We start from the raw sequence: 25,058 nt of genomic DNA, 5'->3' as shown, positions 1-25,058 counted from the left end.
GACTTTCAGCTTGTTTTATTATTGTGGGGCCCCCAGTCGTTGCAATTACAGTTCATCAACATGACTGTCAAATGAATTGGACTGCACTTCATTACTCTGTACCTAGCTAGAAATGCTGACTCGAATTTCCAGAAGTTTCTTTCAGCCCATGTACAATATACACCGGCTGTGTCCCCAAAATGCACTATATTCCCTACGTAGTGCACTACTTTTGGACAAAGCCCTATGGGGCCTATAGGGAATAGTGTGCCATTTTGGACACATATAGGTTAAATACCAGGACCAACAGTCATGCAATTTTAAATGTAATCTAATATATACAGTACTTCCATTGTGTGAGGTTATTTTTAGGTGCTGTAACCATCTGTTATGTCTTCCTGTGTGTATCTCCCAAATGGAACCGTTTTTCCTTATTCATAGTGCTCTAACTTTTGATAGGGCTCACAAGCTCTACTACAAGAGTCGTGGCGAAGGATACGATTTTCACTTTGCCTGCCCTTTATTTTTGTTGTTGTTGTTGACGTTCTGGTCTGGTCCCATGGTGTGGTCTGCTAGTCTAGTCCCATGGTGTGGTCTGCTCCCATGGTGTGGTCTGCTAGTCTAGTCCCATGGTGTGGTCTGCTAGTCTGGTCCCATGGTGTGGTCTGGTCCCATGGTGTGGTCTAGTCCCATGGTGTGGTCTGGTCCCATGGTGTAGTCTAGTCCCATGGTGTGGTCTGGTCCCATGGTGTGGTCTGCTAGTCTAGTCCCATGGTGTGGTCTGGTCCCATGGTGTAGTCTAGTCCCATGGTGTGGTCTGGTCCCATGGTGTGGTCTGGTCCCATGGTGTAGTCTAGTCCCATGGTGTGGTCTGCTCCCATGGTGTAGTCTAGTCCCATGGTGTGGTCTGGTCCCATGGTGTAGTCTAGTCCCATGGTGTGGTCTGGTCCCATGGTGTGGTCTGGTCCCATGGTGTGGTCTAGTCCCATGGTGTGGTCTAGTCCCATGGTGTGGTCTGGTCCCATGGTGTGGTCTGGTCCCATGGTGTGGTCTGGTCCCATGGTGTGGTCTGGTCCCATGGTGTAGTCTGGTCCCATGGTGTAGTCTGGTCCCATGGTGTGGTCTGGTCCCATGGTGTGGTCTGGTCCCATGGTGTGGTCTGGTCCCATGGTGTGGTCTGGTCCCATGGTGTGGTCTGCTAGTCTAGTCCCATGGTGTGGTCTGGTCCCATGGTGTAGTCTAGTCCCATGGTGTGGTCTGGTCCCATGGTGTAGTCTAGTCCCATGGTGTGGTCTGCTCCCATGGTGTAGTCTAGTCCCATGGTGTGGTCTGGTCCCATGGTGTAGTCTAGTCTCATGGTGTGGTCTGGTCTCATGGTGTGGTCTGGTCCCATGGTGTAGTCTGCTCCCATGGTGTGGTCTGCTAGTCTACTCCCATGGTGTGGTCTGGTCCCATGGTGTGGTCTGGTCCCATGGTGTGGTCTGCTAGTCTACTCCCATGGTGTGGTCTGGTCCCATGGTGTGGTCTGCTAGTCTAGTCCCATGGTGTGGTCTGGTCCCATGGTGTGGTCTGCTCCCATGGTGTGGTCTGCTAGTCTACTCCCATGGTGTGGTCTGGTCCCATGGTGTAGTCTGCTAGTCTAGTTCCATGGTGTGGTCTGGTCCCATGGTGTGGTCTAGTCCCATGGTGTGGTCTAGTCCCATGGTGTGGTCTAGTCCCATGGTGTGGTCTAGTCCCATGGTGTGGTCTGCTAGTCTAGTCCCATGGTGTGGTCTGGTCCCATGGTGTAGTCTAGTCCCATGGTGTGGTCTGGTCCCATGGTGTGGTCTGGTCCCATGGTGTAGTCTAGTCCCATGGTGTGGTCTGCTCCCATGGTGTAGTCTAGTCCCATGGTGTGGTCTGGTCCCATGGTGTAGTCTAGTCCCATGGTGTGGTCTGGTCCCATGGTGTAGTCTAGTCCCATGGTGTGGTCTGGTCCCATGGTGTGGTCTGGTCCCATGGTGTGGTCTGGTCCCATGGTGTAGTCTGGTCCCATGGTGTGGTCTGGTCCCATGGTGTGGTCTGGTCCCATGGTGTGGTCTGGTCCCATGGTGTGGTCTGGTCCCATGGTGTGGTCTGGTCCCATGGTGTGGTCTGGTCCCATGGTGTGGTCTGGTCCCATGGTGTGGTCTAGTCCCATGGTGTGGTCTGGTCCCATGGTGTAGTCTGGTCCCATGGTGTGGTCTGGTCCCATGGTGTGGTCTAGTCCCATGGTGTGGTCTAGTCCCATGGTGTGGTCTAGTCCCATGGTCTGGTCTGCTCCCATGGTGTGGTCTGCTAGTCTAGTCCCATGGTGTGGTCTGGTCCCATGGTGTAGTCTAGTCCCATGGTGTGGTCTGGTCCCATGGTGTAGTCTAGTCCCATGGTGTGGTCTGGTCCCATGGTGTGGTCTGGTCCCATGGTGTAGTCTAGTCCCATGGTGTGGTCTGCTCCCATGGTGTAGTCTAGTCCCATGGTGTAGTCTAGTCCCATGATGTGGTCTGCTCCCATGGTGTGGTCTGCTAGTCTACTCCCATGGTGTGGTCTGGTCCCATGGTGTGGTCTGGTCCCATGGTGTGGTCTGCTAGTCTACTCCCATGGTGTGGTCTGGTCCCATGGTGTGGTCTGCTAGTCTAGTCCCATGGTGTGGTCTGGTCCCATGGTGTGGTCTGCTCCCATGGTGTGGTCTGCTAGTCTACTCCCATGGTGTGGTCTGGTCCCATGGTGTAGTCTGCTAGTCTAGTTCCATGGTGTGGTCTGGTCCCATGGTGTGGTCTAGTCCCATGGTGTGGTCTAGTCCCATGGTGTGGTCTAGTCCCATGGTGTGGTCTAGTCCCATGGTGTAGTCTAGTCCCATGGTGTGGTCTAGTCCCATGGTGTGGTCTGGTCCCATGGTGTAATCTAGTCCCATGGTGTGGTCTGCTAGTCTAGTCCCATGGTGTGGTCTGGTCCCATGGTGTGGTCTAGTCCCATGGTGTGGTCTAGTCCCATGGTGTGGTCTAGTCCCATGGTGTGGTCTGGTCCCATGGTGTGGTCTGGTCCCATGGTGTGGTCTGGTCCCATGGTGTGGTCTAGTCCCATGGTGTGGTCTAGTCCCATGGTGTGGTCTAGTCCCATGGTGTGGTCTGGTCCCATGGTGTGGTCTAGTCCCATGGTGTGGTCTAGTCCCATGGTGTGGTCTGCACATCAGTAGACATTTCCTCTCACATCCTTTCAATTTCTTCTCTCCTTTTAATGAGCTAATTAGTGATGGTGTGCCCGTTCATCCAGGTATAGTTGAGTCCCGGTGACCCAGTGTTGTTAACATTAACGGTACTTTACCCTGCACCTTAGAGACTGCTGCCCTATATACACTGAACACAAATATGAACACAACATGTAAAGTGTAGGTCCCATGTTTCATGAGTTGAAATAAAATGTCCCAGAAATGTTCCATTCGCACAAAATGCTTATTACGCTCAGATTTTGGCCACAAATTTGTTTGAGGTCAAGATAACCTGAGGCATATCAAGAAGCTGATTTAAACGACATGAATATTACGCAGGTGCACCTAGTGCTGGGGACAATAAAAGGCCACTCTAAAATGCGCCGTTTTGTCAACACAATGCCACAGGTGTCTCGAGTTTTGAAGGAGCATGCAATGCTGCCCGCAGAAATATTGAATGTTTATTTCTCTACCATAAACCGCCTCCAACGTCGTTTTAGAGAATTTAGCAGTACGCCTATCCAGCTTCACGGCCGCTTGTATGGCGTCGTGTGGACAAGCGGTTTGCTGATGTCAACGTTGTGAACAGAGTGCCCGGTGGGGATATGGAATGGGCAGGCGTAAGCTACGGACAACAAACACAATTGCAGTTTATCGATTGCAATTTGAATGCACAGAGATACCGTGATGAGATCCTGAGTCCCGTCGTGCCATTCATCTTCCGCCATCACCTCATGTTTCAGCATGATAATGCATGGCCCCACGTCGCCAGGATTTGTACACAATTCCTGGAAGCTGAACATGCCCCAGTTCTTCCATGACCTGCGTACTCACCAGACATGTCACCCATTGAGCATGTTTGGGATGCTCTGGATCGACGTGTACGACAGCATGTTCCAGGTTCCGCCAATATCCAGCAACTTCGCACAGCCATTGAAGAGGAGTGGGACAACGTTCCACAGGGCCCAATCAACAGCCTGATCAACTCTATGTGAAGGAGATGTGTCGCGCTGCATGAGGCAAATGGTGGACACACCAGATACTGACTGGTTTTCATGAGGCTAAATGGTGGACACACCACATACTGACTGGTTTTCTGATCCACGTCCCTACCTTTTAAATGAAAGTATCTGTGATCAACAGATGCATATCTGTATTCCCAGTCATGTGAAATCCATAGATTAGGGCCTAGTGAATTCATTTAAATTGACTGATTTCCTTATATGAACTGTAACTAAGTAGAATCTTTGAAATTGTTGCATGTTGCATTTAATTTTTTATTCATTTTACCATCATTGAACACTTCACTTTAATAATGTTTCACCAAGATTAAACTCTTTGGCCTGAATGCCAAGCGTCACGTCTGGAGGAAACCTGGCACCATCCCTACGGTGAAGCATGGTGGTTGCAGTATCATGCTGTGGGGATGTTTTTCAGCGACAGGGACTGTGAGATTAGTCAGGATCGAGGGAAATATGAACGGAGCAAAGTACCGAGAGATCCTTGATGGAAATCTGCTCAGGACAACGACCCTATGCACACAGCCAAGACAACACAGGAGTGGCTTCGGGACAAGTCTCTGAATGTCCTTGAGTGGCCCAGCCAGAGCCAGGACTTGAACCCAATCTATCAAACATCTCTGGAGAGACCTGAAAATAGCTGTGCAGCGACGCTCCCCATCCAACCTGACAGAGAAGAATGGGAGAAACTCCCCAAATACAGGTGTGCCAAGCTTGTATCGTCAAATCCAAGAAGAGTCGAGGCTGTAATCGCTGCCAAAGATGCTTCAACAAAGTACTAAGTAAAGGGTCTGAATACTTATGTAAATGGTACATTTCAGTTTTTTTTATTTTTTTATATACATTTGCAAACATTTCTAAAAACATGTTTTTGCTTTGTCATTATGGGGTATTGAAAAAACAACTTAATCCATTTTATAGTAAGGCTGAAACATATAATGTGCAAAATTGTCAAAGGGTCTGAATATGTACTCATGACATTACTCATTCTGATATCTCTTAATTACGTTATTTAAATGTGTTTGATTTGTCCGTATTGTGTATTGTTAGGTATACTACACTGTTACAGCTACAAACACAAGCATTCTGCAGAATATATGTACGCCAACAATACCATTTTGATTTGACCCTTGACCTTGGACATCACGTACAGATGCAGTCGGCCCTGAGAAGCACTGCTGCGATGTCTCTGATCAACCCATTCAGACTGCGTCCCATCGGCAGTAGCATTGACATATTAAATAGCCACTTTCAGTTCACTTCCTGTAGAGTGATACAACAATGGAACTTAGAGAGAGTGGAAGGAACAATCTTAAGTAGCGTTTCAGATGGGACGTTTCTGAAGCTCTGAGACAACTGTGCAATCAGGATTTCAGTTTTAAATTCACCTGCATTAGTTCTCATACTAGTTACCCGTTTTTAAGTGCTCGTCAAAATGGTGGGATTGAATTTCCCCTCCCTTCCCTTTGATGAGATAATTACCTAAAGAAGATATGCCTATTGAAGCAGGCTTAATTGACTCCCGATGGCCCGGTGTTGTAAACTTTAAGATTTAATGTTATCCTTGACACGGACCGGGACACCACAGGCCACAGGCACCACAGGCAGTCCACCTAAAAACAACTGCTCCTGCTTCAATCTCTGTTTGTGCAGCTTGTTGAAGGTACTAGTACTTCTACCGCCTTGTCGATTGGAGACAGGAAGCAGAATTACCACTGTGGATTTACTTTCCTTACAACTAGACAACAATGGTACTCTTACTATATCTGATGGAGCTAACCTGTTTCAGCTCCCCCTCTTACTATATCTGTTGGAGCTAACCTGTTTCAACTCCCCCTCTTACTATATCTGATGGAGCTAACCTGTTTCAGCTCCCCGCTCTTACTATATCTGATGGAGCTAACCTGTTTCAGCTCCCCCTCTTACTATATCTGATGGAGCTAACCTGTTTCAGCTCCCCCTCTTACTATATCTGTTGGAGCTAACCTGTTTCAGCTCCCCCTCTTACTATATCTGATGGAGCTAACCTGTTTCAGCTCCCCCTCTTACTATATCTGATTGAGCTAACCTGTTTCAGCTCCCCCTCTTACTATATCTGTTGGAGCTAACCTGTTTCAGCTCCCCCTCTTACTATATCTGATGGAGCTAACCTGTTTCAGCTCCCCCTCTTACTATATCTGTTGGAGCTAACCTGTTTCAGCTCCCCCTCTTACTATATCTGATGGAGCTAACCTGTTTCAGCTCCCCCTCTTACTATATCTGATGGAGCTAACCTGTTTCAGCTCCCCCTCTTACTATATCTGATGGAGCTAACCTGTTTCAGCTCCCCCTCTTACTATATCTGATGGAGCTAACCTGTTTCAGCTCCCCCTCTTACTATATCTGATGGAGCTAACCTGTTTCAGCTCCCCCTCTTACTATATCTGATGGAGCTAACCTGTTTCAGCTCCCCCTCTTACTATATCTGATGGAGCTAACCTGTTTCAGCTCCCCCTCTTACTATATCTGATGGAGCTAACCTGTTTCAGCTCCCCCTCTTACTATATCTGTTGGAGCTAACCTGTTTCAGCTCCCCCTCTTACTATATCTGATGGAGCTAACCTGTTTCAGCTCCCCCTCTTACTATATCTGTTGGAGCTAACCTGTTTCAGCTCCCCCTCTTACTATATCTGATGGAGCTAACCTGTTTCAGCTCCCCCTCTTACTATATCTGTTGGAGCTAACCTGTTTCAGCTCCCGCTCTTACTGTATCTGTTGGAGCTAACCTGTTTCAGCTCCCACTTCCCTTCCTCTCCCTTCCCTCCCTTGGATGAGCTAATTACTGAAGCAAGGCGTTCCCATTGAAGAGCCTTAATTGAGGAAAGAAAGAGTGAGAGAGGGGGGTCTCTGTGCGTATCCAAGCAGGCTGAATCAAGTCCCTGTGGCCCAGAGTTGTAATCGTTAACATTTAGCGTTTATCGTTGACCCGAGACCACATAGGCAGGCAGTCAGCCTGAAAAGCACTGCTGCTACCGTGATATCTTTCTGTAAAGCACGACTCCGTTGTGCCTGATCAGCACATTCTGCCTGCGTCCCAAATGTCACTCTATATTCTCTATTATAGTGCCCTAGTTTGGCCATAGCCCTATGGGACGATTTAGCGCACTAGATAGGGAATAGGGTGCCATTTTTTGGGACATGTCCTCTGACTTGACTGGAGAGTAGGAAGGGAGGGAGGAATATATATCGCATAGAGCCACTCCCAACAAAATGGATGGGAGGTTTTCTGTTAAGCTACGCCTAAACACACACACACACCTCTTCACCACTAAGCCCTCTGAATCATATCTCTGCCTCTGCAGCACGTAACTCTAAAATCCATTTCGAATATACTACGTGTTATAATCTGCTGTGCTCTGTAGGTGGTTTATTAAAGGAGGAAAGAGTTTGTTTTTTAAAGAGGTGTTCCGTATAAAGGATGAGGGGGATGGAGGAAACCTCTGAACTCCACATGGGGGGGGGGGGGGAGGGGTTCTCAATAACATTTACATCCTCAAACGCTGAGTCTGTTCAAAGCACCCTGCCTACAAGATGGACCCTTCAAGGTGAATGTTACTGCACAGTGTGAATGTTATTGTACTGTACTGTGAATGTGTCACTGTACTCTGTGAATATTATTGTACTGTACTGTGAATGTTATTGTACTGTACTCTGAATGTTGTTGTACTCTGTGAATGTTATTGTACTGTACTCTGTGAATATTATTGTAATGTACTGTGAATGTGATTCTACTGTACTGTGAATATTATTGTACTGTGAATGTGTTACTGTACTGTACTCTGAATATTATTGTACTGTACTCTGTGAATGTGTCACTGTACTCTGTGAGTGTTATTGTACTGTACTCTGTGAATGTTATTGTACTGTACTCTGTGAATGTTGTTGTACTCTGTGAATGTTATTCTACTGTACTCTGTGAATATTATTGTAATGTACTGTGAATATGATTCTACTGTACTCTGTGAATATTATTGTACTGTGAATGTGTTACTGTACTCTGAATATTATTGTACTGTACTCTGTGAATGTGTTACTGTACTCTGTGAATATTATTGTACTGTACTCTGTGAATGTTATTGTACTGTGTGAATATGTTACTATTCTCTGCCTGCCCCACCTCCTTCAGTACACTCCTCTCCAGTCATACCCAACATTACCAGAGGAGAATTATAATTTCTAAGAAAGGGAAAGGGGGGATTCCTAGTCAGCTGTACAACTGAATGCATTCAACTGAAATGTGTCTTCAGAAGGATGTGATACATTTGTTCAAAGGGAAGTGGTAGCTATGGGCTTTAAGAAGAATCTATTTAATCCTGCACAGCAAGTCAAGTGTGAGGTGTTGGGAAGAATATCTCCCGTAGAATGTACAGTGCCTTCAGAAAGTATTCATACCCCTTGACTTATTCCACATGTTGTTGTGTTACATCCTGAATTCAAAATGGATAAACACAATACCCCGTAATGACAATGTGAAAACATGTTTTTAGAAATGTTTTCAAATGTATTGATAATGAATATCTAATTTACATAAGTATTTAAATCTCTGAATCAATACATGTCAGAATCACCTTTGGCAGCGATTACAGCGGAGTCTTTCTGGGTAAATCTCTTAGCACGCCTGGATTGTACAATATTAGCAAATTATTATTTTTGTTCATTCTTAAAATTCTTCAATCTCTGTCAAGTTGGTTGTTGATCATTGCTAGACAGCCATTTTCAAGTCTTGCCATAGATTATCAAGCCGATTTTCAATCAAAAAAATATTAGGCCACTCAGGAACATTCAATGTCAACTTGGTAAACTACTCCAGTGTAGATTTGGCTTTGTGTTTTAGGTTATTGTCTTGCTGAAAGGTGAATTTGTCTCCCAGTGTCTGTTGGAAACGAGACTGAACCAGGTTTTCCTCTAGCATTTTGTCTGTGTTTAGCTCTATTCTGTTTATTTCTATCCTCTTCAACTTCCTAGTCCTTGCCAATGACAAGCATACCCATAACATGATGCAGCCTCCACCATGCTTGAACAAATGAAGAGTGGTACTCAGTGTTGTATTTGCCTCGAACATAATGCTTTGTATTCTGCACATAAAGTTAATTTTCTTTGCATTATTTTTTCGAGTTTTACTTAGTGCCTTATTGCAAACAGGATGCATGTTTTAGAATATTTGTGTTCTGTACAGGCATCCTTTTCACTGAGTCATTTCGGTTAGTATTGTGGAGTAATTATAATGTTGTTGATCCATCCTCCGTTTTCTCCTATCACAGCCATTAGAGTATAACTGTTTTAAAGTCACCATTGGCCTCATGGTGAAATCTTTGAGCGGTTTCCTTCCTCTCTGGCAACTAAGTTAGGAAGGACACCTGTATGTTTGTAATGGCTGGGTGTATTGATGCACCATCCAAAGTGCATTTAATAACTTAATTTTTTACTTTACTTAATCCCTACGGTGAAGCATGGTGGTGGCAGTATCATGCTGTGGGGATGTTTTTCAGCGGCAGGGACTGTGAGATTAGTCAGGATCGAGGGAAGATGAATGAAGCAAAGTACAGAGAGATCCTTGATGGAAACCTGCTGCAGAACGCTCAGCACCTCAGACTTGGGCCGAAGGTTCACCTTCCAAAAGGACAACGACCCTAAGCACACAGCCAAGACAACGCAAGAGTGGCTTCGAGACAAGACTCTGAATGTCCTTGAGTGGCCCATCCAGAGCCCGGACTTGAACCCAATCGATCATCTCTGGAGAGACCTGAAAATATCTGTGCAGCCAACAACTCTCCCATCCAACCTGACAGAACTTGAGAGAATCTACAGAGAAGAATGGGAGAAACTCCTCAAATACAAGAGTGCCAAGCTTATAGCATCATACCGAAGAAGACTCAAGGCTGTAATCACTGCCAAAGGTGCTTCAACAAAGTACTGAGTAAAGGGTCTGAATACTTATGTAAATGTGATATTGTTATTTTTTGCAAAAATGTATTACACTGTTTTTGCTTTGTCATTTTGGGATATTGTGTGTACATTGATGAGGGGAAAAATGTCATCAATTTTAGAATAAGGCTGTAACCTAACAAAATGTGTAAAAAGTGAAGGGGTCTGAATACTTTCCAAAGACACTGTGTTTGTTGTGTTGTCAGTATAAGTATTTGTGTGTGGAGTCCAGTGTGTGTACATACAGTCACTGCAGGAGAGTTAGTGTCAAAAAGGGTCAATGTCCAGGTATCCATTTGATTAGCTATTTAGCAGTCTTGTTTAGCAGTATCATGGCTATGGGGTAGAATCTGTTCAGGGTCCTGTTGCTGTCAGACTTGGTGTGCTGGTACTGCTTGCCGTGAGGTAGCAGAGAGAAAAGTCTATGTCTTGGGTGGCTGGAGTCTATGACAATTTTTTTGCCTTCCTTCTACACCACCTGGTATAGAGGTCCTGGATGGCAGGGAGCTCGGCCCCAGTGATGTACTAGGCCGTACTCACCACCTGGTATAGAGGTCCTGGATGGCAGGGAGCTCGGCCCCAGTGATGTACTAGGCCGTACTCACCACCTGGTATAGAGGTCCTGGATGGCAGGGAGCTCGGCCCCAGTGATGTACTAGGCCGTACTCACCACCTGGTATAGAGGTCCTGGATGGCAGGGAGCTCGGCCCCAGTGATGTACTAGGCCGTACTCACCACCTGGTATAGAGGTCCTGGATGGCAGGGAGCTCGGCCCCAGTGATGTACTAGGCCGTGCTCACCACCTGGTATAGAGGTCCTGGATGGCAGGGAGCTCGGCCCCAGTGATGTACTAGGCCGTGCTCACCACCTGGTATAGAGGTCCTGGATGGCAGAGAGCTCGGCCCCATTGATGTACTAGGCCGTACTCACCACCTGGTATAGAGGTCCTGGATGGCAGGGAGCTCGCCACCCAGTGATGTACTGGGCCGTGCTCGCCACCCAGTGATGTACTGGGCCGTGCTCGCCACCCAGTGATGTACTGGGCCGTGCTCGCCACCCAGTGATGTACTGGGCCGTGCTCGCCACCCAGTGATGTACTGGGCCGTGCTCGCCACCCAGTGATGTACTGGGCCGTGCTCGCCACCCAGTGATGTACTGGGCCGTGCTCGCCACCCAGTGATGTAACGCTTAGCGGTCGGGTGCCTTGCAGTTGCCGTACCAGGCGGTGATGCAGCCAGCCAAGATGCTCTCAATGGTGCAGCTGGTTAACTTTTATAAGGAACAGCGTGTCGTTATGGAAACGATCAATGCTTGAGTTGTGCTAGTCCTCACTAGTTCAGAGTAACAGCACCTCAAATGTTTGACAAATTGAGTCTGGCGTCTCAAAGTATATCGTCTCTAATATATAATGAATATTGAACCTAAATATAAAGACTTATCAATCCAGTTCAAGTCCTGGACACAACTAACTTAGCTCTGTCTGGCACACTGTCAAATAGCGGTTTCCTTTACCCTTTATTTTCTTTACCCTGGCCTCCCTCTCCCCTCCACGTCCTCCCTCATAAATAAATCAGGTTATTACGGTCCATAGTAATTATATGGATGTTTATTCCAATATCACCTCAAGCCTTCCTCTATATATATTAGTCTGCTGTAACATTCTATAGCCTAGGTATTCCTAGTTATGCGATGGTGGTAGATTTATTGCCCTTGGTAGTTGTTGCCTTTGGCCAGGAATTCCTGTGTGTAGCCATACTGTTGTTTTCAACGTGTCATTTAGATATACGGTACCACTCAAAAGTTTGGACACACCTACTCATTCAAGGGTTTTTCTTTCTTTCTTTTTTTACTATATTCTACATTGTAGAATAATAGTGAAGACATCAAAACTAATGAAATAACACATATGGAATCATGTAGAAAACCAAAAGAAGTGTTAAACACATCAAAGTAGCCACCCTTTGCCTTGATGATAGATTTGCACACTCTTGGTGGACATCTTGAAGCATGTGGGGACAGCAGACTGGGATAGGGAGAAATAGAATATGTCCGTAAACTCACCAGCCAGCTGGTCTGCGCATGCTCTGAGGACGTGGCTAGGGATGCCGTCTGGGCCGGCAGCCTTGCAAGGGTTGACACGTTTAATTGTCTTACTTCGGCCACGGAGAAGGAGAGCCCACTGTCCTTGGTAGCGGGCACTGTATTATCCTCAAAGCGGGCAAAGGTGTGTCTGAGCCATTGAATTGCGACTGTACTTTGTCTCTGTACTGACGTTTTGCTTGTTTGATTGCCTTACGGAGGGAATAACTACACTGTTTGTATTCGGCCATATTCCCAGTCACCTTTCCATGGTTAAATGCAGTGGTTCACCCTTTCAGTTTTGTACGAATTCCGCCATCCATCCACGGTTTCTGGTTAGTGTAGGTTTTAATAGTCACAGTGGGTACACCATCTCCTATATACTTCCTTATAAACTCACTCAACGAATCAGTGTATACGTTGATGTTCTCTGAGGCTACCCGGAGCATATCCCAGTCCGCGTGATCAAAACAATCTTGGCGCGTGGATTCCGATTGGTCGGACCAGTGTTGAATAGTCCTTAGCACGGCTACATCCTGTTTGAGTTTCTGCCTATAGGAAGGGAGGAGCAAAATGGAGTCGTGGTCATATTTTTCCCGAAAGGAGAGAATAGAGGACCTAGCACCTAGTCCTTGGGGACACCAGTTGAGCGGGGACATAGTACTTAGCCCTGATGGACACCAGTAGAGATGACCTACTACCTAGCCCTTTGGGGCACCAGTTGAGAGAGGACCTAGTACCTAGCCCTGGGGGACACCAGTAGAGAGGACCTAGCCCTGGGGGACACCAGTAGAGAGGACCTAGTACTTAGCCCTGGGGAACACCAGTAGAGATGACCTAGCACCTAGCCCTGGGGGACACCAGTAGAGAGGACCTAGCCCTGGGGGACACCAGTAGAGAGGGCCTAGTACCTAGCCCTGGGGAACACCAGTAGAGAGGACATAGTACCTAGCCCTGGGGGACACCAGTAGAGAGAACCTAGTCCTGGGGGACACCAGTAGAGCGGACCTAGCCCTGGGGGACAACAGTAGAGAGGACCTAGCACCTAGCCCTGGGGGATACCAGTAGAGAGGGCCTAGTACCTAGCCCTGGGGAACACCAGTAGAGAGGGCCCAGTACCTAGCCCTGGGGGACACCAGTAGAGAGGACCTAGTACCTAGCTCTGGGGGACACCAGTAGAGATGACCTACTACCTAGCCCTTTGGGACACCAGTTGAGGACCTAGTATCTAGCCCTGTGGGACACCAGTAGAGCGATCCTAGCACCTAGCTCTGGAGGACAACAGTAGAGGACCTAGCACCTAGCCCTGGGGGACACCAGTAGAGCGGACATAGCACCTAGCCCTGGGGGACACCAGTAGAGCGGACATAGCACCTAGCCCTGGGGAACACCAGTAGAGAGGACCTAGCACCTAGCCCTGGGGGACACCAGTAGATGACATAGTACCTAGCCCTGGGGGACACCAGTAGAGAGGGCCTAGCACCTAGCCCTGGGGAACACCAGTAGAGAAGGCCTCGTACCTAGCTCTGGGGAACACCAGTAGAGAGGACATAGTACCTAGCCCTGGGGGACACCAGTAGAGAGAACCTAGCCCTGGGGGACACCAGTAGAGCGGACCTAGCTCTGGGAGACACCAGTAGAGAGGACCTAGCACCTAGCCTTGGGGGACACCAGTAGAGAGGACCTAGCCCTGGGGAACACCAGTAGAGAGGGCCTAGTACCTAGCCCTGAGGGACACCAGTAGAGAGGACCTAGCACCTAGCCCTGGTGGACACCAGTAGAGAGGACCTAGCCCTGGGGCACACCAGTAGAGAGGACCTAGCCCTGGGGGACACCAGTAGAGAAGGCCTAGTACCTAGCCCTGGGGAACACCAGTAGAGAGGACCTAGTACCTAGCCCTGGGGGACACCAGTAGAGAGGGCCTAGCCCTGGGGGACACCAGTAGAGAGGGCCTAGTACCTAGCCCTGGGGGACACCAGTAGAGAGGGCCCAGTACCTAGCCCTGAGGAACACCAGTAGAGAGGGCCTAGTACCTAGCCCTGGGGAACACCAGTAGAGAGGGCCTAGTACCTAGCCCTGGGGGACACCAGTAGAAAGGACCTAGTACCTAGCCCTGGGGGACACCAGTAGAGAGGGCCTAGCCCTGGGGGACACCAGTAGAGAGGGCCTAGTACCTAGCCCTGGGGGACACCAGTAGAGAGGGCCCAGTACCTAGCCCTGGGGAACACCAGTAGAGAGGGCCTAGTACCTAGCCCTGGGGAACACCAGTAGAGAGGGCCTAGTACCTAGCCCTGGGGGACACCAGTAGAGAGAACCTAGCCCTGAGGGACACCAGTAGAGAGGGCCTAGCCCTGGGGGACACCAGTAGAGAGGGCCTAGCACCTAGCCCTGGGGAACACCAGTAGAGAAGGCCTCGTACCTAGCTCTGGGGAACACCAGTAGAGAGGACATAGTACCTAGCCCTGGGAGACACCAGTAGAGAGAACCTAGCCCTGGGGGACACCAGTAGAGCGGACCTAGCCCTGGGGGACACCAGTAGAGCGGACCTAGCACCTAGCCCTGGGGGACACCAGTAGAGAGGGCCTAGTGCCTAGCCCTGGGGAACACCAGTAGAGAGGGCCTAGTACCTAGCCCTGAGGGACACCAGTAGAGAGGACCTAGCACCTAGCCCTGGGGGACACCAGTAGAGAGGGCCTAGCCCTGGGGGACACCAGTAGAGGGCCTAGTACCTAGCCCTGGGGGACACCAGTAGAGAGGGCCTAGCCCTGGGGGACACCAGTAGAGAGGGCCCAGTACCTAGCCCTGGGGAACACCAGTAGAGAGGGCCTAGCACCTAGCCCTGGGGGAGACCAGTAGATGACATAGTACCTAGCCCTGGGGGACACCAGTAGAGAGGGCCTAGCACCTAGCCCTGGGGAACACCAGTAGAGAGGGCCTAGCACCTAGCCCTGGGGAACACCAGTAGAGAAGGCCTCGTACCTAGCTCTGGGGAACACCAGTAGAGAGGACATAGTACCTAGCCCTGGGGGACACCAGTAGAGAGAACCTAGCCCTGGGGGACACCAGTAGAGCGGACCTAGCACCTAGCCCTGGGGGACACCAGTAGAGAGGGCCTAGCGCCTAGCCCTGGGGAACACCAGTAGAGAGGGCCTAGTACCTAGCCCTGAGGGACACCAGTAGAGAGGACCTAGCACCTAGCCCTGGGGGACACCAGTAGAGAGGACCTAGCCCTGGGGGACACCAGTAGAGAGGACCTAGCCCTGGGGGACACCAGTAGAGAGGACCTAGCCCTGGGGGACACCAGTAGAGAAGGCCTAGTACCTAGCCCTGGGGAACACCAGTAGAGAGGACCTAGTACCTAGCCCTGGGGGACACCAGTAGAGAGGGCCTAGCCCTGGGGGACACCAGTAGAGAGGGCCTAGTACCTAGCCCTGGGGGACACCAGTAGAGAGGGCCTAGCCCTGGGGGACACCAGTAGAGAGGGCCCAGTACCTAGCCCTGGGGAACACCAGTAGAGAGGGCCTAGTACCTAGCCCTGGGGAACACCAGTAGAGAGGGCCTAGTACCTAGCCCTGGGGGACACCAGTAGAGAGAACCTAGCCCTGGGGGACACCAGTAGAGAGCACCTAGTACCTAGCCCTGGGGGACACCAGTAGAGAGGGCCCAGTACCTAGCCCTGGGGGACACCAGTAGAGAGCGGTTAGCCCTGGGGGACACCAGTAGAGAGGACCTAGCCCTGGGGGACACCAGTAGAGAGCACCTAGTACCTAGCCCTGGGGGACACCAGTAGAGAGGGCCCAGTACCTAGCCCTGGGGGACACCAGTAGAGACGGGTTAGCCCTGGGGGACACCAGTAGAGAGGACCTAGCCCTGGGGGACACCAGTAGAGACGGGTTAGCCCTGGGGGACACCAGTAGAGAGGACCTAGCCCTGGGGGACACCAGTAGAGAGCACCTAGTACCTAGCCCCGGGGGACACCAGTAGAGAGCACCTAGTACCTAGCCCCGGGGGGACACCAGTAGAGAGGGCCCAGTACCTAGCCCTGGGGGACACCAGTAGAGACGGGTTAGCCCTGGGGGACACCAGTAGAGAGGACCTAGCCCTGGGGGACACCAGTAGAGACGGGTTAGCCCTGGGGGACACCAGTAGAGAGGACCTAGCCCTGGGGGACACCAGTAGAGAGCACCTAGTACCTAGCCCCGGGGGGACACCAGTAGAGAGGGCCCAGTACCTAGCCCCGGGGGGACACCAGTAGAGTACACTTACAGTACAAAATGTGTAGGCTGTTAGTCTTTTATCTCTAACTGTCACTCTCCCCCCAGCCCACCAGTGAGGAAGACCTGTGTCCTATCTGCTATGCACACTCCATCTCTGCTGTCTTCAAACCCTGCTCTCACAAGTCCTGCAAGTAAGTTACCATCAGCGTTGTGTTTTTCAAATATATAGTCATCTTTTTGTCTGATCTTTTGACCAACTAGGACTTTATTGTAAAATATCATTTGTTTTCAATGCCACTTGGCTAAATACATTTTTTGAATAGAATATATTTTTTTTAAATCATCCCCAAAATCATGTCAACACTTGGCTAAATACATTTTTTGTCGTCCCCCCCCCCCCTCCATCCACTACTTGTACACAGCGCTCTCTGCTCTGTTTCTTACAGGCATTATCATCATCATCATCCATTAAGATAATGAACACGTGGTGACAGACTTCTCTTCGTCTCGATGCCTCTCAGGCCTCTCAGACTTTACTGCGGGACGTAATGGAATGTATAATGGAATGGCATGAATGTTTTAATTGGGAAATGTCGATTAACCTTCTGGCGACGTTCACAGCCATAGAACTATATTAAACCGATTTTGACACACTAGTTGTTCTGAGCTCAGTCCTCTTGGTGTATATTTTTACAGAATGTTTATCTTAATTATGTATTCATTATGTATAGAAATGTGAAATGATATGACATATATTAATTGCGTTATTACGTATTCCCATTGGCTTATGGGCACTGAAAGGAGAGCATTTACCCAGGGTGATTGGCAGGAGAACATTCATGTAGTACACATAATGCTTACCAAGAAAGTTATTCTGATTTGCGTAATTGGTACATAATATATTTCACAATTAACTACTGCTACCTTGAGACTCCTGCTACCTTGAGACTCCTGCTACCTTGAGACTCCTTCTACCTTGAGACTCCTGCTACCTTGAGACTCCTGCTACCTTGAGACTCCTTCTACCTTGAGACTCCTGCTACCTTGAGACTCCTGCTACCTTGAGACTCCTTCTACCTTGAGACTCCTGCTACCTTGGGACTCCTGCTACCTTGAGACTCCTGCTACCTTGAGACTCCTTCTACCTTGAGACTCCTGCTACCTTGAGACTCCTGCTACCTTGAGACTCCTTCTACCTTGAGACTCCTGCTACCTTGAGACTCCTGCTACCTTGAGACTCCTTCTACCTTGAGACTCCTGCTACCTTGAGACTCCTGCTACCTTGAGACTCCTTCTACCTTGAGACTCCTGCTACCTTGAGACTCCTGCTACCTTGAGACTCCTGCTACCTTGAGACTCCTTCTACCTTGAGACTCCTGCTACCTTGAGACTCCTGCTACCTTGAGACTCCTGCTACCTTGAGACTCCTGCTACCTTGAGACTCCTGCTACCTTGAGACTCCTGCTATCTTGCCTTGATTCATCCCAAATGTTGTCATCTATTCGGACGACAGAAGAAAATGGATTCTGTCCTTGAGCGTCTGCCACCCCAGATGTGTGTGTGTGTGATTGAGAAGTACCAAATATGAGTGTGTCTCTGTCCCCCACAGATCATTTATCACACACACACACACACACACACACACACACACACACACCACGCAAGACTAACCTTCGTCTCTCTGTCTGTCCCCTCCAGAGCGTGTATAAATCAGCACCTGATGAACAACAAGGACTGTTTCTTCTGCAAGGCCACCATCACTGGAGTGGAGGACTACAGCAAGCCATCTTAACACCTCATACACACGCACACACACACTAGGCTCGGACAACAGCAACCACGTTGAACACACACCTGAGAGACCCTAGATGCACTCTCTCACACAGAGCATACAGGTACACACACACAGACACACACACGCGCGCTACCACTCACCTCATCAAGCACAATGTTCCCTCACTTTGCCCCCTGACATGTTGGAAACTCTCCATATTGATCACCAGACCAGAAGGTCTAGCCAGAAAACAGACAGGAACAGACACTTCTACTCCACCAGCGTTGTTACTCCGACAGCTCCCCAGATAACTCCCCTCTCTCCTCCCTTCACCTGTTAAATGTCTCCCCCCTCTCCTCCCTTCACCTGTTAAATGACTCCCCTCTCTCCTCCCTCTCTCCTCCCTTCACCTGTTAAATGACTCCCCTCTCTCCTCCCTTCACCTGTTAAATGTCTCCCCCCTCTCCTCCCTTCACCTGTTAAATGACTCCCCTCTCTCCTCCCTTCACCTGTTAAATGACTCCCCTCTCTCCTCCCTCTCTCCTCCCTTCACCTGTTAAATGACTCCCCTCTCTCCTCCCTTCACCTGTTAAATGACTCCCATGTCTCCCCCTCTCTCCTCCCTTCACCTGTTAAATGACTCCCATGTCTCTCCCCCTCTCTCCTCCCTTCACCTGATAAATGACTCCCATGTCTCCCCCTCTCTCCTCCCTTCACCTGTTAAATGACTCCCATGTCTCTCCCCCTCTCTCCTCCCTTCACCTGATAAATGACTCCCATGTCTCCCCCCTCTCTCCTCCCTTCACCTGTTAAATGACTCCCATGTCTCCCCCCTCTCTCCTCCCTTCATCTGTTAAAGGACTCCCCTCTCTCCTCCCTTCACCTGTTAAATGACTCCTATGTCTCCCCCCTCTCTCCTCCCTTCACCTGTTAAAGGACTCCCCTCTCTCCTCCCTTCACCTGTTAAATGACTCCCATGTCTCCCCCCTCTCTCCTCCCTTCACCTGTTAAATGACTCCCATGTCTCCCCCCTCTCTCCTCCCTCTCTCCTCCTTTCACCTGTTAAATTACTCCCATGTCTCTCCCCCCTCTCTCCTCCCTTCACCTGTTAAATGACTCCCATGTCTCCCCCCTCTCTCCTCCCTCTCTCCTCTCTTCACCTGTTAAATGACTCCCATGTCTCTCTCCTCCCTTCACCTGTTAAATGACTCCCATGTCTCCTCCCTCTCTCCTCCCCCTCTCCTCCCTTCACCTGTTAAATGTCTCCCCCTCTCTCCTCCCTTCACCTGTTAAATGTCTCCCATGTCTCTCCCCTCTCGCCTCCCTTCACCTGATAAATGACTCCCATGTCTCTCCCCCCTCTCCTCCCTTCACCTGTTAAATGTCTCCCATGTCTCTCCCCTCTCGCCTCCCTTCACCTGTTAAATGTCTCCCATGTCTCTCCCCTCTCGCCTCCCTTCACCTGTTAAATGTCTCCCATGTCTCTCCCCTCTCGCCTCCCTTCACCTGTTAAATGTCTCCCATGTCTCTCTCCTCCCTTCACCTGATAAATGACTCCCATGTCTCTCCCCCCTCTCCTCCCTTCACCTGTTAAATGACTCCCATGTCTCTCTCCTCCCTTCACCTGTTAAATGACTCCCTTGTCTCTCCCCCCTCTCCTCCCTTCACCTGTTAAATGACTCCCTTGGGCTCCCCTCTCGCCTCCCTTCACCTGTTAAATGACTCCCATGTCCCCCCCCCTCTCCTCCCTTCACCTGTTAAATGACTCCCATGTCTCCCCCCCCTCTCCTCCCTTCACCTGTTAAATGACTCCCATGTCTCTCCCCCCTCTCCTCCCTTCACCTGTTAAATGACTCCCTTGTCTCTCCCCCCTCTCCTCCCTTCACCTGATAAATGACTCCCATGTCTCTCTCCTCCCTTCACCTGTTAAATGACTCCCTTGTCTCTCCCCTCTCGCCTCCCTTCACCTGTTAAATGACTCCCATGTCTCTCTCCTCCCTTCACCTGTTAAATGACTCCCTTGTCTCTCCCCCCTCTCCTCCCTTCACCTGTTAAATGACTCCCTTGTCTCTCCCCCCTCTCCTCCCTTCACCTGTTAAATGACTCCCATGTCCCCCCCCCTCTCCTCCCTTCACCTGTTAAATGACTCCCATGTCTCCCCCCCCTCTCCTCCCTTCACCTGTTAAATGACTCCCATGTCTCTCTCCTCCCTTCACCTGTTAAATGACTCCCTTGTCTCTCCCCCCTCTCCTCCCTTCACCTGTTAAATGACTCCCATGTCTCCCCCTCTCTCCTCCCTTCACCTGTTAGATGACTCCCATGTCTCCCCCCTCTCTCCTCCCTTCACCTGTTAAATGACTCCCATGTCTCCCCCCTCTCTCCTTCCTTCACCTGATAAATGACTCCCCTCTCTCCTCCCTCTCTCCTCCCTTCACCTGTTAAAGAACTCCCTTCTCTCCTCCCTTCACATGTTAAATGACTCCCATGTCTCTCCCCTCTCTCCTCCCTTCGCCTGTTAAATGACTCCCATGTCTCTCTCCTCCCTTCACCTGTTAAATGACTCCCATGTCTCTCTCCTCCCTTCACCTGTTAAATGACTCCCTTGTCTCTCCCCCCTCTCCTCCCTTCACCTGTTAAATGACTCCCCTCTCTCCTCCCTTCACCTGTTAAATGACTCCCATGTCTCCCCCTCTCTCCTTCCTTCACCTGATAAATGACTACCCTCTCTCCTCCCTTCACCTGTTAAAGGACTCCCCTCTCTCCTCCCTTCACCTGTTAAAGGACTCTCCTCTCTCCTTCCTTCACCTGATAAATGACTACCCTCTCTCCTCCCTTCACCTGTTAAAGGACTCCCCTCTCTCCTCCCTTCACCTGTTAAAGGACTCCCCTCTCTCCTCCCTCTCTCCTCCCTTCACCTGTTAAAGGACTCCCCTCTCTCCTCCCTTCACCTGTTAAAGGACTCCCCTCTCTCCTCCCTCTCTCCTCCCTTCACCTGTTAAAGGACTCCCCTCTCTCCTCCCTTCACCTGTTAAAGGACTCCCCTCTCTCCTCCCTTCACCTGTTAAAGGACTCCCCTCTCTCCTCCCTTCACCTGTTAAAGGACTCCCCTCTCTCCTCCCTTCACATGTTAAATGACTCCCATGTCTCTCCCCTCTCTCCTCCCTCTCTCCTCCCTTCACCTGTTAAATGACTCCCATGTCTCCCCCCTCTCTCCTCCCTTCACCTGTTAAATAACTCCCCTCTCTCCTCCCTTCACCTGTTAGATGACTCCCATGTCAATCCTCCTCTCTCCTCCCTTCACCTGTTACAGATAACAAAAATGATATAGTGAGTTCACTTTCTGGTTCTCCTCAAGGCTTAAACTTTTGCCTCTCGATCCACTCAGATATCCAAATCCAAGTGGTTTTCTGTTCCTGCAGTTTGCTTGTTATCTTATTACAGGACTTTATCAGCCAATAAAAATACAAATATCTTATAACACAGTTGATATCCATATTATAAAAGACAGCTGTAGGATTGATGGGTAACCTCTGATACAGGTGAGGTGTTAGTTTGGACAGGACAGAAGACAGTGGTCTCTCCCTCTCTCTCTCTCTCTCTCTCTCTCTCTCTCTCTCTCTCTCTCTCTCTCTCTCTCTCTCTCTCTCTCTCTCTGTCTCACTCTCTGTCTCTCTCTCTCTCTCTCTCTCTCTCTCTCTGTCTCTGTCTCTGTCTCTGTCTCTGTCTCTGTCTCACTCTCTCTCTCTCTCTGTCTCTCTGTCTCTCTGTCTCTCTGTCTCTCTGTCTCTCTCACTCTCTGTCTCTCTGTCTCTCTCACTCTCTGTCTCTCTCACTCTCTGTCTCTCTCACTCTCTGTCTCTCTCTCAGTCTCTATGTCTCTCTCTCTGTCTCTCACTCTCTGTCTCTGTCTCTGTCTCTCTCTCTGTCTCTTCATCAAAACACAACATCCAATCACGTTGTCCCTGCCTGGATACCTTTAGATATGAGTTATATATACGCCTGCATCCCAAATAGCACCTTACTCCCTTTATAGTGCACTACTTTTGAACAGAGACCTATGAGCCATTTGGGAAGCGGACTGTGTGTTCTCTCTCACCTGAGGTGTGTGTGTTCTGTCTCACCTGATGGGTGTGTGTGTGTATTCTGTCTCACATGAGGTGTGTGTGTATTCTGTCTCACATGAGGTGTGTGTGTGTTCTGTCTCACCTGAGGTGTGTGTGTGTGTGTGTTCTGTCTCACCTGAGGGGTGTGTGTGTGTTCTGTCTCACCTGAGGGGTGTGTGTGTGTTCTGTCTCACCTGAGGTGTGTGTGTGTGTGTTCTGTCTCACCAGAGGGGTGTGTGTGTGTTCTGTCTCACCTGAGGTGTGTGTGTGTGTGTGTGTGTGTGTGTGTGTGTGTGTGTGTGTGTGTGTGTGTGTGTGTGTGTGTGTGTGTGTGTGTGTGTGTTCTGTCTCACCTGAGGGGTGTGTGTGTGTGTTCTGTCTCACCTGAGGGGTGTGTGTGTGTGTTCTGTCTCACCTGAGGTGTGTGTGTGTGTTCTGTCTCACCAGAGGTGTGAGTTCTGTCTCACCAGAGGTGTGTGTGTGTGTGTTCTGTCTCACCTGAGGGGTGTGTGTGTGTTCTGTCTCACCAGAGGTGTGTGTGTGTGTTCTGTCTCACCAGAGGTGTGTGCTCTGTCTCACCTGAGGTGTGTGTGTGTGTGTTCTGTCTCACCTGAGGGGTGTATGTGTGTTCTGTCTCACCAGAGGTGTGTGTGTGTGTTCTGTCTCACCAGAGGTGTGTGTTCTGTCTCACCTGAGGGGTGTGGGTGTGTGTTCTGTCTCACCTGAGGGGTGTGTGTGTGTTCTGTCTCACCAGAGGGGTGTGTGTGTGTTCTGTCTCACCTGAGGTGTGTGTGTGTGTTCTGTCTCACCTGAGGGGTGTGTGTGTGTTCTGTCTCACCAGAGGGGTGTGTGTGTGTTCTGTCTCACCAGAGGGGTGTGTGTGTGTTCTGTCTCACCAGAGGGGTGTGTGTGTGTTCTGTCTCACCAGAGGGGTGTGTGTGTGTTCTGTCTCACCAGAGGGGTGTGTGTGTGTTCTGTCTCACCAGAGGGGTGTGTGTGTGTTCTGTCTCACCAGAGGGGTGTGTGTGTGTTCTGTCTCACCAGAGGGGTGTGTGTGTGTTCTGTCTCACCAGAGGGGTGTGTGTGTGTTCTGTCTCACCAGAGGGGTGTGTGTGTGTTCGTGTTCTGTCTCACCAGAGGGGTGTGTTCGTGTTCTGTCTCACCAGAGGGGTGTGTTCGTGTTCTGTCTCACCAGAGGGGTGTGTTCTGTCTCACCAGAGGGGTGTGTTCTGTCTCACCAGAGGGGTGTGTTCTGTCTCACCAGAGGTGTGTGTTCTGTCTCACCAGAGGTGTGTGTTCTGTCTCACCAGAGGTGTGTGTTCTGTCTCACCAGAGGTGTGTGTGTGTGTTCTGTCTCACCTGAGGTGTGTGTTCTGTCTCACCAGAGGGGTGTGTGTGTGTTCTGTCTCACCAGAGGGGTGTGTGTGTGTGTGTGTTCTGTCTCACCAGAGGGGTGTGTTCTGTCTCACCAGAGGGGTGTGTGTTCTGTCTCACCTGAGATGTGTGTTGGTGTTCTGTCCTTTCTGTCACACCTACCTGTCCGCCATGATCCATTGTGGACACCTGAACATTCGTCTCTATGACAAGTGTCTTTCAGAAGTCCTCTGGCTACGTTTACACAGGCAGCCCAGTTCTGATCTTTTGCTACCTAATTGATATTTTGCCAATTATTGGGTAAAAGATAAGAATTGGACTACCAGCGTAAATGATGTAGCGTTCGCTCCACCGCGGTAGGACGTCTCTCCTCCCCCTCTCCTCCCATCATTGCCTTGCCATACCACCAAATACATGGACTGTCCAGAGAGAAGATCAAGGTTTGGGATGTTTATGGAAGGCCTACAGGAATCTATATGTGATCCGATAGGATCTAAGTGGATATGAGGTCTGCATGACACTATACACTTGGGACACATATTGACATATTAACATATTTATTAGTTATCATATTGGTGTGTGTTGTTGTGTGTTTCAGGTGTGTCTTAGTGTGTAAGAGGTGCCCAGGTTTAGGCTATACTGCTGTGCTAGCCAAGGGATTTTTAGGTTGTATAAGCAATATTAAATATGAACAGTTTTTTGTTTTTTTGGTGTGTATTTTTGGAAGTGGAAGGGAGGAAATGGAGAGGCGTATTGCTTTTTATTTCTCCTTGGTGACTGAGAGTGCACATATATTGATGGTGTAACAGCAGTAAATTATTTATCCTAAAGCCATTGACTACTGTGTTTTTTTGGTAGAAAGGAGAGGGCGGGTGGGGAGAGGTATGAGAGGGTGAGGGAGAGGGCGGGTGGGGAGAGGTGTGATGTATGAGAGGGTGGGGAGAGGTGTGTGATGTGGGAGAGGGAGAGGGTGGGTGATGTATGGGAGGGTTAGGGAGGGAGAGGTGTGTGATGTATGAGAGGGTTAGGGAGGGAGTGGGTGGGGAGAGGTGTGTGATGTATGAGAGGGTTAGGGAGGGAGAGGTGTGATGTATGAGAGGGTTAGGGAGGGAGAGGTGTGTGATGTATGAGAGGGTTAGGGAGGGAGAGGTGTGTGATGTATGAGAGGGTTAGGGAGGGAGAGGGTGGGTGGGTGGGTGGGGAGAGGTGTGATGTATGAGAGGGTTAGGGAGGGAGAGGTGTGATGTATGAGAGGGTTAGGGAGGGAGAGGTGTGATGTATGAGAGGGTTAGGGAGGGAGAGGTGTGATGTATGAGAGGGTTAGGG

General features: G+C 49.7%; 1 protein-coding gene across 1 annotated transcript in view; it reads left to right on the top strand.

Moving 5' to 3' along the window:
* The window catches only part of LOC129815776 (E3 ubiquitin-protein ligase RNF123), a 289,130-nt gene extending 264,568 nt beyond the window's left edge, over positions 1-24,562 (top strand). The window contains exons 37-39 of the mRNA XM_055869888.1: positions 16,587-16,672; positions 18,180-23,468; positions 23,723-24,562. Of these exons, the coding sequence (XP_055725863.1) occupies positions 16,587-16,672; positions 18,180-18,273 (180 nt within the window). The 3' untranslated portion in view covers positions 18,274-23,468; positions 23,723-24,562. The remainder of the gene's footprint in view (positions 1-16,586; positions 16,673-18,179; positions 23,469-23,722) is intronic.
* The last annotated feature ends 496 nt before the right edge of the window (positions 24,563-25,058 follow it).

This window comes from Salvelinus fontinalis, chromosome 18 (genome assembly GCF_029448725.1).
Source record: "Salvelinus fontinalis isolate EN_2023a chromosome 18, ASM2944872v1, whole genome shotgun sequence".
NCBI classification, from domain to species: domain Eukaryota; kingdom Metazoa; phylum Chordata; class Actinopteri; order Salmoniformes; family Salmonidae; genus Salvelinus; species Salvelinus fontinalis.
The sequence above is the reverse complement of the archived record's forward strand: the minus strand, read 5'-3'. Positions and strand labels throughout refer to the sequence as shown.